The sequence below is a fragment of the Aethalodelphis obliquidens genome, unplaced genomic scaffold, assembly GCF_003676395.1.
Source record: "Aethalodelphis obliquidens isolate GAN/ISIS:26980383/991018 unplaced genomic scaffold, ASM367639v1 scaffold51, whole genome shotgun sequence".
In the NCBI taxonomy this organism is placed as follows: Eukaryota; Metazoa; Chordata; class Mammalia; order Artiodactyla; family Delphinidae; genus Aethalodelphis; species Aethalodelphis obliquidens.
In genome coordinates, this window is record NW_020837995.1 from 10,315,151 (window position 1) to 10,333,561 (window position 18,411).

At 51.3% G+C, this 18,411-nt stretch overlaps 1 protein-coding gene across 8 annotated transcripts in view; it reads left to right on the top strand.

The window, feature by feature from the left end:
• STARD9 (StAR related lipid transfer domain containing 9) overlaps window positions 1-18,411 on the top strand; it is a 127,801-nt gene that overhangs the window by 101,618 nt on the left and 7,772 nt on the right. For 5 of the 8 annotated variants that reach the window (XM_027084047.1, XM_027084052.1, XM_027084050.1 and 2 more), the window contains 5 exons: window positions 148-9,424; window positions 9,612-9,809; window positions 10,228-10,411; window positions 10,777-10,914; window positions 11,907-11,981. In XM_027084047.1, coding sequence (XP_026939848.1) covers window positions 148-9,424; window positions 9,612-9,809; window positions 10,228-10,411; window positions 10,777-10,914; window positions 11,907-11,981 — 9,872 coding nt within the window. Of the gene's footprint in view, window positions 1-147; window positions 9,425-9,611; window positions 9,810-10,227; window positions 10,412-10,776; window positions 10,915-11,205; window positions 11,323-11,906; window positions 11,982-18,411 lie in introns of those variants that run through there. The other 3 variants (XM_027084053.1, XM_027084049.1, XM_027084054.1) reach the window with 3 other exon arrangements.

Below are 18,411 nucleotides of genomic sequence, written 5' to 3' on the forward strand. Positions count from 1 at the left end.
GGCAACACAGTGTGGGGGACCCAGACACCACGGTCTCACTCACAGGTTCCAGCCCTGTAGAGGATCTTGCGAGAGAAAAAGGTGGTGATTTATCTGATGCAGATAGCAGTTACTCAGTCGATTCTCTGTCCTATGTCTGTGCCAAAGCCCTGCTGGAGCCACGGAAGCTGGAGGAGCCCCAGGGGAAGGAGCGGGATCTCCCAGGGCCAGATGACTCCGACAGCGAAGACAGCCAAATATCTGAGGACTCGCTGGCCGAGAAGGGGCACCAAAGCCCACAGGACAGCCCAGCGCTCAGTTTTCTCACCCGTGGCCATGGCCACTCCAGGGCCAGAGCTCAAGCCTCTGTGAGGGGCTTCACCACATCCTCAGACAGGCGACTGTTCACCCAGACGCACAGGAGCTTTTCCCTCGACAGCCTGGTTGACGCTGAGGAAGAACTGGGGGACGATCGGCAAGGAGAGCCTTTCTTCCGTTCAGCTGACGAGATGCCCACGGAGACTTTCTGGCGCCTGCAGAGCTCCAGTCTGCCCGCAGGGGACGAGGAGGCAGTGTGCAGGCCTGGCCCCATCAGCCACAGAACAGGAGCCAGGCTGGATGCCGCCCTGCCAGTGAGCAGTTCGTTTTACCTGGAGCTCCAGCCCCGCTGTGAGCAGCCCGAGTTGGCGGTGGAGGCAAGCCCCACAGAACAAACCAACACTCTCCAAGACGTGCAGCTTTCCAGAGGGAGCCCTCTGGCGTCCATGGATTCCTGGTTCTCCTGTGACTCCAAGAACAGTCCCAGTAGCCCCCCAGGTTCTTTATGTCCAAGTCCTGACGTCCAGGATGTTCAGCCCTGCGGTTGGGAGAGGCCTGGATACTGGCCCAATATGGAAGAACTAAAGTCATCAGATACAGAAACAGTCCTGTCCTGCAGCTCCAAACGGCCCCTGGGCGGTGCTGAGCTGCCCTGCAGTGTCAGAAGTGCATACACAGTCCCTGTTTCTGATACGACCAGGGTGTCCCTCTGGGGCTCTTATAGGCTTCTTCAGCCAGGAGCCGATGGCACCTTTCAGGCCAGAGGGGTCCCTGACATGGCCCAGAAGGGCGTCTCTGAAGCATCTGACTCTAGTGTGTCAAGCTTGTTGGCTGCCTCTGCCACCTCATTCACTTACGTTGGCAGTGCCTGTGAGAGAGACTGGGCTGCCCTTCCGCAAAAGTACCTCCTTGAACTGTCTCATCCTGTTTTGGAGGCCACAGGAGCACCCAGTCTCCCTCCTCGAGGGAAGGGAAAGCCCTCCCTCGAGGAAGACTCTGGTTCCCTGACCCAAGATTCTGGCAGGGGAGGAGATGCTCTATTGCCAACTGGTCCTAGGGTATCTAGCAGCCCGGATTTCAACAACTTTCCTATCCATCTGTCCAGAATTAGGCGTCTGAGAGCTGAGAAAGAACAGGACAGTCTGCGTGTCGAGGTAGAAGGTACTTCAGAATTCTTTACAGCTAATGAGAAAGAGGTGAGTCATAGTGGAACTTATTCAGCGGACGTAGAATCATCGACTTCTGGAACTACAAATGCGCACGTCTCTACAGCAGCGAACAAGACAGCACATCCCGTGATGGAAGCATGGGGAGTCAAAGAGAGCAGCTTGGAAGAAGCCTCTCAGAGTAGCGAGAATCCTGGTCTCATGACGTCCTCTGATGAATGTTTCATCCTAACGAACGCTTGTCACCATATTGTCACCATAGACACCAAAGAACCCCATTGGCCCCGAGGCTGGGCTCCTTTGAGGAAGAATAGTGCAGACCCAGGGGGGCAATTAGGTCAGAACAGCCACCACCTCCCGCAGGAAGAGAAGACAGACTCCCAGGAGAGCTCCAAGGAAGCGGGTAGAAGACACAGCAGGTTTTTCTTTGCCTTGCCTTCAGGTCCAGAGCTGTACCTCCACTCTGCTCCCTGGAATCCACTCCCATCTTCCCTGCAGCCACCTCCCTTGGAAACATTCTATGTGACCAAAAGCCGAGATGCCCTAAGAGAAACCGCCTTGGAAATCCCGGCTTGCAGAGAAGCAGGGGCGCCCTTCCCCACTCCCAGGGAAGCATGGGGCTTTGGACATGAGCACCAAGTCCTCCAAAACGTGTATGTGAAGAATAAGTTGCCAGCACTGTTACAAAACCAGAATTCCAAGATTGCATCGTCTCAGCAGGTCATGGCAGAAAGGCCAGCTGACCCGAACACCAAGGAAGCTTGCAGGGAAAAAGGGAAATGCCTTGGAAACATTAAAGAAGAAAGCCATAACTCAGTTTATTTTTTTGTCACTCAGAACAGACATTTTCTTCCATCTACCAGCATAAAAGTATGTGAATTTGAAAATCAAGTTGGAATTTTAAATAAACACAGTCTTCCAGTGCTCAAGCAGGGAGAAAAGGCTACTGTACAGTCCTACTGCAGTGTCTCCTCAGACAGTTCTGGGTCAAGGAAGCCTCCCCTGGTGTGTGAATCTGAGACGAGTGGGGAAGAAGAGCAGGGGCAGGATGCAGTCCTCAGAGAGACCCCGGCCTGTGACATGAAGAGACGGTTTCCTTCTGGGGTCAGGTCTGATTTCATCTATAAAACCATCAATTTAGGCCTTGACAAGGACAAGATAGAGGAAGCCGCTCGCTCTTTGAAGTCCAGATCAGTACATCATAGAGTAAGCAGCCCAGAGACAGCAGCCCAGGATGAGAGTCCAACCCACAAGGGGGAAAGGAGGAATGAAATTGGGCTTCCTGGAAAAGCACTCCATCCCAAAGATGGCTCAGAAGAGTTTAGGCTTCCACAGGCAGAGTCCATGTATGAAAGATTCCAGTCAGTTACGTGCTTTCAGGAAAGAAACCTCGGTGAATGCAAGGTCCCTGGAAAGGTGCGAGAAGCGTTAAACCCCAAAGAAGAACCTCCTGGAAAGAAACGGAGTAAAGGAGATAATAACGCTGATGAGATGGCTAGGCTAACTAGGAGTGTAATGCAGCTGGAAAATGGCATCTTGGAAATTGAATCCAAACAGAGTACGCAGCTAAATGCTTCCCACACACTGGGAGTCAGTAAGGAGTTTATGTTCCAGAACCAGAAGGACCAGGAGATGGCTGACCATGTGCTGAGGGCAGGCAGCCAGTCCTTCGAGGATCAGCCATCTTCTCCAAAATGGAAAGATGATGTTATCTTTAAGGATGGTGAAGCTGGACAAATGGAGGTTAACAGTAGCATTGATCCCCAGGTACACGACATCAGATTTGTGAAAGGGCACACCCACCCAGCTGTATTAGACACACCCGCCAGGGAAACTGGTGGTTATCTAGGGACATTTACAGTTTGCAGAGAATGCACCAACTCTTCCGCTCATCCAAGGGAAACGAAAGCTTCAGCTGGAGCTCTGCCATTGCAGCCCATGCCTGAGAGGACTTCTGAGGAGGGCGAGCTGGCGAATGCAGTGTACCCCAGACGGCCGCCCCGTGGCTTGGGAAGTCTCGAGGAGCTGGAGACCGTGAAGGGTGTTCAGGAAAGCCATTTTGCCAAACGCATACGTAGTTCTAAGCAAGAGGAGCCGGAAGTTCAAGGCAGAGTTGAAGAAACGGCTATGCAAAGAGGGAGCCTACAGGAGAAAGACAAAGTGGTTTCATTGACTCAGAAGCTCCCTGGCCTGTGCCAGCATTGTGTGTGCACATTTTTCAGCCAAGAGACTGACCCATTGCCAAGCCAGCCAGGGTCCTGTATGGCTCCTCGCCGGGACCTGAGCAACGCCTTGCCCTTGAATTCAGCAAGGCCGCCAAGAACCTGTCTTTATGTGCCTGGTACTCTAGGCATCTCTTCTGTTGACTGTGTGCTGGATCCCACCCTGTTGAAAATGCCCACCAGTCCCCTGGTAACTGGAGCGGGGCGTCAGGACCAGAGTGGAGAGCCCGGACGCCACAGCCCACAGCACGGAGACGATAGACAGGGCTTCTCCGCAGCACACCCTGCTTGGTGCGGGTCTGTGATATCCATGGCTGTGGGATCTCGCAGTCAATCCAGTGCACCAGCGAGCATTCCCCTGGGGGCAGAGGGCAGGAGGTCAACAAGCACCAGTCTGCAAGGCCACGGAGGGGACCTCAGAAGCACCTTGCTGGGCTTGGGTAGCAGGGTGGGTTCTCCTTCCGAAGGCGAGGCAGCTGTACCAAGAGGACCAGACAGAGCCAGTTCCCTGAACAGGGCCTCTAGCCCGCTTGAAAGGAGGGCCAGCTGCCCCTTAGAAGAGGGGGACAAGCGAGGCAGGGGGGAGAGGCAAAAGGCGGAGAAGGAGGCCGAGGACCTCAGTCCTGCCAGTGGTGCTTTCTCAGCACCTGTGTCCTTGCCAAGGCTGCCTCAGCCGGAGCCCTCTGCCCATCCAGCCACGTGCCTGGCTGAGTTGGAGGAGATAGGACAGGCGAAGGCCCAGGGGAAGCAGCTTCACAACGTGGTGGTTGGGGGCACAGTCCTTCCTCACGATGAGACGCTATTAGGACCTGAATGTTCTTCAGGGGCCCCTGGCAGGCCTCAGTGTCCACAAATGGGCCAGTCAGTGTCAGCCAGGACCAGAAATGAGGGTGAAGCACGGGGATTTCATGTGGCGTCTCTCTCTGCTAAACCAGGACACCTGTCAAGTGATGAGAGGACATCTGTCCTTCAGGCCACACCCCCCTCTGCAGACAGCTGTCACCCTCTGCCCAGCACTGACACCAACACGGGGCCACGGCACTCCTCACGGACTTCCTCCCATGTTGACCCTGCTCCAGGTACAAGTCACTGTAGCGGAAAACGGAGACATTGCCTGGGAGCCGGTGAACAGTTTGTGCATCACACTAGCTCTTCTGAAATCATAGAGAAAGAGGGAGAAGCAACCAGAACACCTTCCTCTGCTGATGCTTTGGGCTCAGACAGTCTTCCTTTTTCAGCAGCTGTGGAGGAGGACAGGAGGGTAGTGGTGGAGGAAATAGTGGCTGCCTTACCTTCTCAGGCCCCTTTTGATGATGCTGGAGGGATTCCATGTAGGCGAGGCCCGTTTGCTGCCTGGGAAGCTGCCCAGGGCATTCTCCCTGGCTGGCAGGAGAGCAGCCCAGCCCACCAAGAACCTGGGACTCTGGACAACACATGGGGAGGAGGTCCTGGTAACTTCCTAGTGGCTGCACAAGGAGGAAAACCAGCCTGTTTTGAAAGTCACCTTGTGATCTGTGATGTTCAGAATTCTGCCCGTCTCTCAGGGCCTAACCAAGACCAGGGCCAATGCCTTGAGGCTTCCACCAGCTTAGAAGAAGGGAAGGCGAGTCCCAAATGGGGTGCCGTCCTTCCCAGAGCCCTGGGAGGGATTGGACTGGAAGCTCCCTCTCAGCAGCCTGTGAAGCGGGAGGGGCGTGTTGGCTCTAGGCTAGCAGAAGCCTGCAGCGCCAGCGTCAGAGGTCCCAGGCCAACTCCGTTGCCACATCAGAGACCCGGAGGAGTTAGGGAGGAGGCCCTGCACGGGTGCCCGCAGGAAACTTCAGACTGTGGTGTCTTTTCGGGGAGCACTGAAGGCAGCAGGACCCTCAGCCCACCCGGAGGCCAAGCAGACAGCAGATCTCATCCTTGCCGGCAGCCGTGCAACCCTCAACCCGTTGCTTCCGGGGCCCGTGCCTCCCCTTCCTCCACTTCACTGTGTTACAGAGACGGTGACCTGGGCAAGGGGGCTTCCGAGGCCACCCCACATACTCGCCACCCACCCTGCATGGTCCCCCCCAGGGCCTGCGGGGTGGAGAGAGGAGAGGGCCATTGCAGGGAACCTGATGTACTCTGGGCACATGGCCTTGAGCCCAAAAGCATTAATGTGGAGTTGGGGCCGGTAGATGGCAGCACCCCGGAGACCTCTGCTGCTGCTCTCCTGCCTCCAGCTCAGGGCTGCAGCTCCCCTTCCGCCCCTGATGTGAGGACAAGTCCCCTCAGCCCCTGGGTTGCTGATGGAAGCTGCAGGTCAGTCGGGGATCCTGAGAAAAAGGCTGGCGAGAAGAAAGTCAGCGCCGAGCTTGAGGCTCCCCCTTTCCATGCAGGCAGGTGCTCTGAGCCACCCGGGAGGTTTCAGGACAGCTCCGCTGGTGGCCGGAGTGCACAGGGCTCTCAAACCAAGCCAGAACCACCTGCAACAGCTGGGGGACCACACAGCCTGATAAGTGAAGGGTGTGTTGCGAGTGAGCCGCCGGTGGGACCACAACATGGATGTTTGGGAAATGCCATCAGATGCCTTCCAGAAAAGCCGCAACTTTCCGCGGAGTCCAAGGATCCTAGTGGCTTGGATCCCCAAGCCGAATTGGTAGCAGAGTTACAGTGCGTCTCCGGTCCCCAGGTTGACAGCCCCCGGGAGGAGGAAGAGCAGCAGAGAGACCAGGCTTCAGGTGGCCGAGAAGATGCTGCCCGGGGCAGGAGCCCCCCATGTGCTGATGAAGGTGGCTCAGGCAGCTGTCAGATTAGAGGTGCAGGCGGAGAGGACGAGGCTGTGGCCAGGCTCCCTGCAGCCTTCAGAGACTCAGCCACTGTCCCCTTGGGGCAACGTGGAGCATGTTGGCCTGTGGCCCAGGGCCCCGGGCAGCCCTCTTCTGGCGGGGAGCAGCCGGCACCCTGCCACCGGTGCTCACTTCCTGTGATCGCCATCGTCTCTGGCCCCAAACACTCTAGACGGCAGTTCTCTGTGGTCAGCCCTCATCGGTCTCTTCAGGAGCTAAGCTTGAGCGTGGAGCCTCCTTCCCCGACAGATGAGGATATACAGGAGCCTAGCAGATTGTGGACCCCACATCCCAGAGGCTGTTTCTCAGGAAAGTCTGCGGCAAGAACATCTCTGAAAGCTGAGGGCTGCAATCAGGAAGCCGCCTCTGACCTGGACGGCATCGCTGCTGATCCCAGGCCCCTGCCGTCCACACGCCCTCCTTCCCCGGTGCCTTCAGCTGTCTCGTGCATGCCGACCCCCGATCTCATGGCTGCTCCGCTATTTGGTACTCCGGAACAGGCCCAGCCGGGAAAGCCAGAGAGACTGGGTGGCCAGGCTGGGCCAGAGGCGTGGTGCTCTGAGGCGGGCGGAGGAGCCCTGCTCTTTGGCTCCAGCGCCATCGATCCCTGCGCCCTGCCCTGGCGTCCCGAGGGGCCTGCGCGTGTTGGCTGGAAGCAATATGCGTTTGGCGGCGCAGCTGATGTCTCCCGTGGCCCGACACCCCAGGGCCTGACACCGTCAGACATGGACCGGTGCTCCTGTGAGGACGACGGCCTAGACGACCGGGGCTCCCCGGTCTACTCCCACCGCCGCACCTTGGCCAGTGCCCGAGGCCTGTCAAGCACACGCAGCCTCGTCGAAAGTGCCCGCCGTTCCCGTGAGGCCTGGGGAGTCTGGGGTTCCTCATTTGCCCTGGGAAGCCCCCACGTCCTGATCAGCTCTGAAGGGGCAGCCCCGCCCAAGGGTCCTGACGAGAGAGGCGGGTTCCCGGGCACCCCTGATGAGGCAGGCTGCCTGAGGAGGGAGCCTCCCTTGGCTGGAGGAAGTGCTGCGGGCCCGGTGGATGAGATTATGCTGCTGTACCCATCAGAGGAGGGCGGCCCTGTGAGTGTGTCCAGGATGAACACCGTGGAGCAGGGCACCCAGACTCTGGGCTGCAGGTCCCGCTGGAGCCACGCGGACCTCTCCTCTGCTCAGTCGGATCTGGCCTCTTGGGCCAGCATGCACAACCTGTCTCTCCGCCTCTCGCAGCTCCTGCACAGCACCTCGGAGCTGTTGGGGAGTCTCTCCCAGCCAAGGGTGGCCGAAAAGGAGTGGAATGCCAAGAGGGAGACCCCGGGTGAGGTGCCCCAGGCACTGAAGATGGACGGCTGTACTCAGACCACCATGGATGAGGGCATCCAGACTGACCCGGCCTCACCACCTCTGCACCTCCAGGCCCCAGAGGCCAACCCTCAGAAAGTCAATGTGGTCCTTGAAAGGCTGGGCTCAGATCTTTCCATCACGTCTCAGGAAAAGGGACATGTCCCCGGGACGCTTAAGAAGAGAGGGGCAGAGGGGACCGCACGGAAAATAGCAGGGCCCCGAGATCTTCAGGAAGAAAGCGCCCTCTGCAGGCCCCAGAGTGCCCCCGTACCCTCATCCCACTTGAGTTTTCAGAAAGTTCCCCCTGGGCAGAACCTGCATCCTCTGAGCCCCCAGGCTTCTCTGGATGCCCCCCTGCCTCCCAGCCTGGCTGGTGGCAGCCCCGGCCGCAGCCTCGGTGCACCTCCCTCCCCAGGGCCCTGTCCCCACACTGTGGAGCCTGTGGAGGAGCCCGGGGTGTGGAAGGAGCAGGGCCCCACGAGCGCCTTGCTGGTGGACAGGGCCTCCTCCCCGATCCTCACGCTTAGTGCCAGCACCCAAGGGTCAGGGCACCCCCCAGGCGCTTTGTCTCTCTCGGCCCCCTCAGCTCATTCCCTTGAAGGTTGCCAGAAGATTGTCTCCCGCCCAAGCCTTCCCCTGGGCACCCCGAGGGCTGCAGTGGGTAACTATTCTCAAACCACTGATGAGTCAGGGAGCTCTCAGAGAGTGGAGGCTCCGTGTGGAGAAGGTAGCAGTCCCTTAGAAGGGGGTGACCACAGGTGCTCCCTTGGGCTGAGCTCCCGAGGCCACCCAGAGCAGAGCGCAAAGCCCCAAGTCCGTTGCGTGGAGCAGGCCCCGCAGGGGCGTCAGCCCAGGACCACCACTTGTGTCCAGAGCAGACTGTCGCCTCCACCACCGGGAAGCAGGAGCCGGAGGCAGGCTGATGGCTTTGTGCCTGAGGACGTGGCCTCCCTAGAGTGTGGCCCACTGAGCAGCAGGGGGCTGAGTCGATGGCAGTGCAGGACAGAGAATGGGGGTGAGAGCTCAGTGTCTCCAGAGGAGCCACGGCCCGCTCTGAACGTTTCCTCTTCGTGGGGAGGCCTCTGGCGCCGCCGCAGCTGCCCTTCCTTTGAGTTGGCTGACACCCCAGGGCTCTGGGGTTGCATCTTGGGCCCAACCGAGGCCTGCCAGCCTGAGGGGCCGCTGCGCCCCAGTTCCCAGACATGCATGGCCCCTGAGCCCCAGCACCACGGTCTGAGGGACCTCCCGGTGTATAACAAATCCAGCGATTGGTGTGGGGGTCAGGATGGCTCCCCTGGGGCGCTGGGTGTGATGGATTTGCTGGGGACCAGATGTGATTGCAGCTCCGGACAGCAGGGACAGAGGCTCCCACAACCTCATGAGGACCAGAGCCAGGCGCCCGAGTGGTCCCAGAGGGAGCAGATCCCCCTGCGAGTCGGGGCCCAGACCCTCTCCCTCAGCGTGGAACTCACGGAAGCAAAACTGCACCACGGCTTTGGGGAGGCAGACGCCCTGCTGCAGGTGCTGCAGAGCGGGACGGGGGAGGCACTTGCTGCCCAAGAGGAGGAGCCGTATGCCCGGTAAGGACCCAGCTCGGAGTGGGGCGACGAGGGCTGGGTGGAGAGGAGAGAGAGCCGAGCCGGCTGACAGCCGGCCGTTCCCTCCTCCCGGCTCAGCTCTGGGACCTTCCGGGGGTCAGAGATAGGTCTGGAGATGGAGAAGGGCAGTCAGGGTCAGCTTCAGTGCCTCACTCACGTTCTGTCTCAGGCCAGAACGTACCGCAGAGAACCTCCGGAGGGAGCGGGCTGAGCGACTTCAGAACTTCCGCCGGACGCAAAGCCTCAGCCCCCAGAAACAACTGAGTTTCCCATTCAACCGGGATCTCCCCACCTGGGCCTTTGACTTGCCCAGCAGGCGCCGAGAATACCTGCAGCAGCTGAGGAAGGATGTTGTGGAGACCACCAGGTATGGTGGACCCAGAACCCTGTGGGGAACAGGCTCTGGGTGGGGCGAGTGTGGGGAGCAGGGCCTGGATTTGAGCGTCCTGGACACCGGAGGCTGCAGCTTCCTTTGCCAGGAGCGATTCCAGGAGTGGGTCCTACGTGACTGTGGACAGTCGGAGGCAGCTGTGGAGACTGAGGCAAAGGGAAAGAGGAGGGTTTGGGAGGGAGCAGCGGACAGGGTGGGTGGGGGTGGATAGAGGAGCCGTGCCATGCTATGTAAGACTGCAGGCCTGAGCCTCAGGGTGTTTGTAAGACCACACCCGAAGGCCCTGTGGGCAAAGAGAGGATGGGCCCTTCAGGAAGGTGGTGTTGAGCGGGCCTGGGCCATCGCCCACTCACCATGTTAGAAGGCATCTCTCCAACCCTCTGGTCTTCCCCAGGAGCCCACGGTCAGTGTCAAGGTCTCCTCACCCACCCTCTGACATAGAGCTGATGCTACAAGAATACCAGCGGGCCCGTGAGGAGGCCAAGGTGGAGATTGCCCGGGCCCGGGCCCGACTGCGGGAGCAGACTGAACAGGAAAAGCTGAGAATCCGCCAGCAGATCGTCTGCCAGCTGCTGCGGGTGGGGAGTGGGGCAAGCCTCTGATTTCAGGGTAGGCTTGGAGCCCGGGGCAGACCAGGGCTGCCTCTGAGTCTTGGGACTTAGAATTTGGAGGAGGGCGTTGGGCCCCTGGTGCCAGCTCAAAGCTGCTTCACTCTCTATTTTCATGCCATCCTCATCAGACCAGCTCCCGTCCCCAGGCCAGAGTTTGGGAGAAGGCGGCTTGGGTATATAGTTGGGGTGGGGATGGGGGAGGCATGGGAGTATGAGGCTGAGGCAGGAGGCAGTGGGAGGTGACGGGAACTGGGGAGGTGAGAAGGGGTGAAAGTGAGGGTGGGAAGTGAGGGTGCACCTGGAGCTGGTTGACAGTAATCTGTCCTTCCCAGGAAGAAGAAAAGCTACACACCCTGGCCGCCTCAAGCTCTTGGTGCACCAGCTCCAACGGAAGTCTCTCCTCTGGTGTCACCTCCGGCTACAATAGCAGCCCGGCCTTGCCAGGCCAGCTCCAGTCCCCAGACAGTGTGGTGAGTAGGCAAATGCAAGCACGAATCGGGCCGGGAGCACCCTGGCAAGAGTTTGGGAGGAAGTTCTGCCTCCTGGAGGCCACTGCTGACGTGAGCCCTTCTCCTGTACGATGGCCTTTGTCTTCCCTGTGGTTTTTGTCTCCCCTCCCTGTTTACTCATTCATTCATTCAACAAGTGTTTATTTTGTAGGCACTATTTTAGGCACTGAGCAAAATTGTTCTTGTCCTTAAACAGATTATTAGAGGGATAAATATTAAACAGCTTATTTTATTATTTAATTATTGTTGCAGTAGTTTCTGTGAAGAAGGGGTGCTAAGCCGGATGAAACAGGGACCTGACCTAGTCTGGAGGATCAGCAAAGATGCTCTGAAGAGAATGTGTTTAAACTGAGACTGGAAGGCCGAGAGGTAGTTAACTCAGTAAAAGTTGGTGTCTGGAGATATGTGGGGGGCAGGAGAATAGCCTTCCAGGCAGAGGACCCAGCAAGTGAGGGAGGAGGAGTTGGGGGAACTAAAAGAAGGTTAGTGTGGCTGGAATGTAAAGAGTGAGATGGAAGAATCACAGGAGAAGGGACTAGAAAAGGCAAGGTTGTGTAGACACTATTGGAAATTCTGGCTGCTTTCTAACCTATCTGATCATGTTACTTCTCAAAGCTGCTGACAAGCTTTTTAGTGGGGAGGAGAATGACGAGCTTGCCAGAGAAGTGGCAAGAGCAGCCCTGGGTAGACCCGCTCACGACCTTGGCAAAGCCGAGTGAGAGACGACAGTTGCTTGGTTCAGGGCACCACCCGAGTGGAGGAGCAGATGTGGATGCGCTGGCTAGAGCGTCCACAGGACGCAGGGGCAGATTGGAAGTTGGAGGCTGGAAGCAGGAGGAGTCAGAACCACATGCACTTTGGGCTTGAAGGGCTGGTGATGTCCATGTGACGAAGAGCCCTGAATGGGGCAGGTTTTGAGGGGAAGATCATGAGTCTAGTTTGGTATTTACCAGGTTGAAAGTGCTTGTGAGAAATGCAGGGGAGCAGCTGGAAATCAGGCAGTTGGGATCCAGATCTGGAGCTCAGAGGTAAGATCTGGCTGGGGATATAAAATCTGAAATTCCTTTTATAAGCAAAACTTCACACAGTAAAAAAAAAAAAAAAAAATCGTATTCAAACAGTAGCAAAAGACATAGAATGTCAAGTGCATTTTTCAGTCTTTTTGCCTCCCCAGAACCAGTTTGGTGTATATTTCCAGAGATAGTCTGCGCATCTATAAGGAAATGTGTATCTTTTGAGAATGCGTATATCTTTTTTACAATAGTGCGTTAATTTCTGCTGTATAGCAAGTGATTTAGTTATACATATACGTACATTCCTTTTTTTATATGCTTTTTCATTATGGTTTATTATAGAATATTGAATACAGTTCCCTGTGCTATACAGCAGGACCTTGTTGTTCCCATTATTCTTCTTTTTCTGACCCTGTAGTGTATTCTTTTTTTAATTTAATTTTTATTTTATATTGGGGTATAGTTGATTTACAATGTTGTGTTAGTTTCAGGTGTATAGCAAAGTGGTTCAGTTATACATATCATTCTTTTTCAGATTCTTTTCCCATATAGGTTATTACAGAATATTGATAGAGTTCCCTGTGCTATACAACAGGTCCTTGTTGATTATCTATTTTATATATAGTAGTGTGTGTATGTTAATCCCAACCTCCTACTTTATCCTTCCCCCCGCCCCACCTTTCCCTGTTGGTAAACATAAGTTTGTTTTCAAAGTCTGGGAGTCTCTGTTTTTGTAAATAAGTTCATTTATGGGGCTTCCCTGGTGGCGCAGTGGTTGAGAGTCCGCCTGCTGATGCAGGGGACACGGGTTCGTGCCCTGGTCCAGGAAGATCACACATGCCGCGGAGCGGCTGGACCCGTGAGCCATGGCCGCTGAGCCTGCGCGTCCGGAGCCTGTGCTCCGCAACAGGAGAGGCCACAGCAGTGAGAGGCCCGTGTACCGCAAAAAAAAAAAAAAAAAAGAAGTTCATTTGTATCATCTTTTTGGATTGCACATATAAGTGATATCATATGATATTTGTCTTTCTCTGACTTACTTCACTTAGTATGATAATCTTTAGGTCCATCCGTATTGCTGAAAATGGCATTATTTCATTCTTTTTTATGGCTGAGTAACATTCCATTGTGTATATGTACCACATCTTCTTGATTCATCTGTCGATGGACATTTAGGTTGCTTCCATGTCTTGGCTATTGTAAATAGTGCTGCAATGAACATTGGGGTATGTGTATATTTTCAAATTATGGTTTTCTCCAGATATATGCCCAGGAGTGGGATTGCTGGATCATATGGTAGTTTTATTTTTAGTTTTTTAAGGAACCTCCATACTGTTCTCTATAGTGGTTGTGCCAATTTACATTCCCACCAACAATGTAGGAGTGTTCCTTTTTCTCCACACCTTCTCCAGCATTTGTTATTTGTAGACTTTTGGATAATGGCCATTCTGACTGGTGGGAGGTGATATCTCCTTGTAGTTTTGGTTTGCATTTCTCTAATATCTATATTGAGCATCTTTTCATGTGCTTTATGGCCATCTGTATGTCTTCTTTGGAGAAATTGCTATTTAGATCTTCTGCCCATTTTTTGATTGGGTTGTTTGGTTTTTTGATATTGAGCTGTATGAGCTGTTTGTATATTTTGAACATTAATCCCTTCTCAGTCTCTTTGCTTGCAAATATTTTCTCCCATTCTGTGGGTTGTCTTTTTGTTTCTTATGGTTTCCTTTGCTGTGTAAAAGCTTTTAAGTTTAATTAGCTACCATTTGTTTATTTTTGTTTTTATTTTCATTACTCTGGGAGGTGGGTCCAAAAAGATATTGCTGCAATTTATGTCAAAGAGTGTTCTGCCTATGTTTTCCTCTAAGAGTTTTATAGTATCCAGTCTTAAATTTAGGTCTTAATCTGCTTTGATTTATTTTTGTGTATGGTGTTAGAGAATGTTCTAATTTCATTATTTTACCTGTAGCTCTCCAGTTTTCCCAGCACCACTTATTGAAGAGACTGTCTTTTCTCCACTGTATATTCTTGCCTCCTTTGTTGTAGATTAATTGACCATAGGTGCATGGGTTTATTTCTGGGCTTTCTCTCCTGTTCCATTGATCTATATTTCTGTTTTTGTGCCAGTACCTTACTGTTTTGATTACTGTAGCTTTGTAGTATAGTTTGAAGTCAGGGAGCCCGATTCCTCCAATTCAGTTTTTCTTTCTCAGGATTGCTTTGGCTATTTGGGGTCTTTTGTGTTTCCATACAAATTTTAAAATTTCTTGTTCTAGTTCTGTGAAAAATGCCATTGGTAATTTGATAGGGATTGCATTGAATCTGTAGATTGCCTTGGGTAGTATAGTCATTTTGACAGTATTGATTCTTCCAAGAACATGGTATATCTTTCCATCTGTTTGTGTCATCTTCGAATTCTTTCTTCAGCATCTTATAGTTTTCGGAGTACAGGTCTTTTGCCTCCTTAGGTAGGTATATTCCTAGGTATTTTATTCTTTTTGTTGCAGTGGTAAATGGGAGTGTTTCCTTAATTTCTCTTTCTGATCTTTCATTGTTAGTGTATAGAAATGCAGCAGATTTCCATGTATTAATTTTGTATCCTGCAATGTTACCAAATTCATTGATGAGCTCTAGTAGTTTTTTGGTAGCATCTTTAGGATTTTCTATGTATAGTATCATGTCATCTGCAAACAGTGACAGTTTTACTTCTTTTCCAATTTGTATTCCTTTTATTTCTTTTTCTTCTCTGATTGCCATGGCTAGGACTTCCAAAACTATGTTGAGTAAGAGTGGTGAGAGTGGACAACCTTGTCTTGTTCCTGATCTTAGAGGAAGTGCTCTCAGCTTTTCACCATTGATTATGATGTTAGCTGTGGGTTTGTCATATATGGCCTTTATTATGTTGAGGTAGGTTCCCTCTATGCCCACTTTCTGGAGAGTTTTTATCATAAATGGGGTTGAATTTTGTCAAAAGCTTTCTCTGCATCTATTGAGATGATAATATGGTTCTTATTCTTTAATTTGTTAATATGGTATATCACACTGATTGATTTGTAGATATTGAAAAATCCTGCATCCCTGGGATAAATCCCACTTGATCATGGTGCGTGATCCTTTCACAATTCTATTGTTGGATTCAGTTTGCTAGTATTTGTTTAGGATTTTTGCATCTATGTTCATCAGTGATATTGGCCTGTAATTTTCTTTTCTTGTGTTGTCTTTGGTTTCGGTATCAGGGTGATGGTGGCCTCATAGAATGAGTTTGGGAATGTTCCTTCCTCTGCAATTGTTTAGAATAGTTTCAGAAGGATAGGTGTTAATTCTTCTCTACATGTTGGATAGAATTCGTCTGTGAAGCCATCTGGTCATGGACTTCTGTTTGTTGGGAGTTTTTTAATCCCAGTTTCAATTTCAGTAATTGTGATTGGTCTGCTCATACTTTCTGTTTCTTCCTGGTTCAGTCTTGGAAGATTGTACCTTTCTAAGAATTTGTCTGTTTCTTCTAGGTTGTCCCTTTTACTGGCATATAGTTCCTTGTAGTAGTCTCTTATGAGCCTTTGTATTTCTCTGGAGTTAGTTGTAACTTCTTTTTTTTTAATCAATTAATTTATTTTTGGCTGCATTGGGTCTTCGTTGCTGTGCTGCACGTGGGCTTTCTCTAGTCGTGGGAAGTGGGAGCTACTTTTCGTTGCGGTGTGCGGGCTTCTCATTGCGGAGGCTACTCTTGTTGCGGAGCACAGGCTCTAGGTGCGTGGGCTCAGTAGTTGTGGCTCAGGCTCTAGAGTGCAGGCTCAGTAGTTGTGGTACACAGGCTTAGTTGCTCCGTGGCATGTGGGATCTTCCCAGACCAGGGCTCGAACCTGTGTCCCCTGCATTGGCAGGTGGATTCTTAACCACTGCACCACCAGAGAAGTCCCTGTAACTTCTTTTTTATTTCTAATTTTATTGATTTGAGCCTTTTCCCTTTTTTTCTTGATGAGTCCGGCTAAACGTTTATCATTTTTGTTTATCTTTTCAAAGAACCAGCTTTTAGTTTCATTGATCTTTTTTTTCTTTTCGCGGTACGCGGGCCTCTCACTGTTGTGGCCTCTCCCGTTGCGGAGCACAGGCTCCGGACGCGCAGGCTCAGCAGCCATGGCTCACGGGCCTAGCCGCTCCGCGGCATGTGGGATCTTCCTGGACCAGGGCACAAACCCGTGTCCCCTGCATCAGCAGGCAGACTCTCAACCACTGCGCCAGCAGGGAAGCCCCATTGATCTTTTCTATTGTTTTCTTTGTCTCTGTTTCATTTATTCCTGCTCTCATCTTTATGATTTCTTTCCTTCTACTAACTTTGGGTTTTGTTTGTTCTTCTTTCTCTTGTTGCTTTAGGTGTAAGTTTAGGTTGTTTATTTTTCTTGTTTCCTGAGGTTACATTGTATGGCTATAACTTCCTTGGCATTCCTTGGCTTGTAACTGTATCACTCCAGCCTTTGCCTTTGGCATCACGTGGCTTCTCCCTGTTTGTCTCTGTGTACCTGTGTCTTCGTGTGGCCTTCTTATAGGGACAGCAGTCATTGGATGTATGGCCCACTCTAATCCAGTGGGACCTCATCATAACTTGATTGCATCTGCAAAGACCCTATTTCCAAATAAAGTTACATTTACGGACAGCAGGAGTTAGGACTTCAACATATCATTTTTGGAGGACAATAATTCACCCCACAACAAGGGCTCATCCACTTGTAGCATGTATCAGAATTTCATTCCTTTTTATGGCTAATAATATCACATTGTGTGACTATCACATTTATTTGTTTGTTCATCAGTTGATGGACATTTAGGTTGTTTCCACTTTTTGCCTATTATGAACAATGCTGCTGTGAACATTAATGTACAAGTTGTTGTGTGGACATGTTTTCACTTCTCTTGGGTTTTACCTAGGAGTTGGACTGAGATCATAGGGTAACTCTGTTTCACCACTTGAAGAACTGCCAGCCTGTTTTTCAAAGTGGCTGCACTATTCTGCAGTCCCATCAACAGTGTATAAGCAATGTATTTCTCCACATCCTAGCCAACACTTGTTATTATTCGTCTTTTAAATTATATTCATCCCAGTGGGATCTCAGGTGGTACCTCATCGTTTGCATCATCCTGATGGTTAATGGTGTTGAACTTTTCATGTGCTTATTATAAATTTATAAATTTTTTTTAGAGCAATGTCTTTTCCCATCTTTTGTCCATTTTCTAATTGGGTTGTCTTTTTATTAAGGCAAAGAGTTCTTTATATATTCTAGTATAAGTCCCTTGTCAGTTATATGATTTATAAAAAGTTTCTTTATTCTGTGTGTTGTCTTTTCACTTTCTTGATGGTGTCATTTGAAGCACAAAGTTATAAATTTTGATCATGTCTACTTTAATATTTTCTTTTGTTGCTTGTGCTTTTGGTTTCATATCTAAGATACTCTTGCTCAATCCAAGGTCACAAAGATTATGCCTATATTTTCTTTTAGTAGTTGTATAGTTTTAGTTCCTACATTTGGGTCTTTGATCTGTTTTGAATCAATTTTTGTATATAGTGAGAATTAGGGATCACATTTCTTTCTTTTGCACGTGGATATCCAGTTGTCCCAGCACCATTTGTTCAGACAGATAATCTTTTCTCCCACTGAATTGTCTCAGCACCCTAGTCAAAGATTAACTGACCACAGATGTGTGGATTTATTTCTGGACTCTTAATTCCATTCCATTGAATTATATATCTATCCTTAGGCCAATACCACACTGTCTTGATAACTGTTTAGGTTTGTGGTAGATTTTTTTTTTCTTTTTTGCAGTACGCGGGCCTCTCACTGTTGTGGCCTCCCCCGTTGCAGAGCACAGGCTCCGGCCACGCAGGCCCAGTGGCCATGGCTCACGGGCCTAGCCGCTCCGCAGCATGTGGGATGCTCCCGGACCGGGGCATGAACCCGTGTCCCCTGCATCGGCAGGTGGACTCTCAACCACTGTGCCACCAGGGAAGCCCCTGGGTTTGTGGTAGTTTTGAAATCAGGAAGTATATATCTTCCAACTTTGTTCTTTTTCAAGATTGTTTTGGCTATTCTGTGTCCCTTGACTGTACATATGAATTTTAGGGATAATCTTTTCAATTTCTGAAAAGAAGTCAGCTGGGATTTTGATTGGATTGCACTGAACCTATAGATCAATTTGGGGAGGGTTGCTATCTGAACAATATTAAGTCTTTCAGTTCATGAACATGGGATATCTTTTCATTTATTCGGGTCTTCTTTATTTTCAACGTTTTATAGTTTTCAGAGTATAAATATTTAGTGTTTTTTGTTGTTGTTAAATTTATTCCTAACTATTTTATTCTTTTTGATGCTATTATAAATGGGCTTGTTTCCTTAATTTCCTTTTTGGTTTGCTCATTGCTACTATACAGAAATACAGTTGATTTTTGTATATTGAT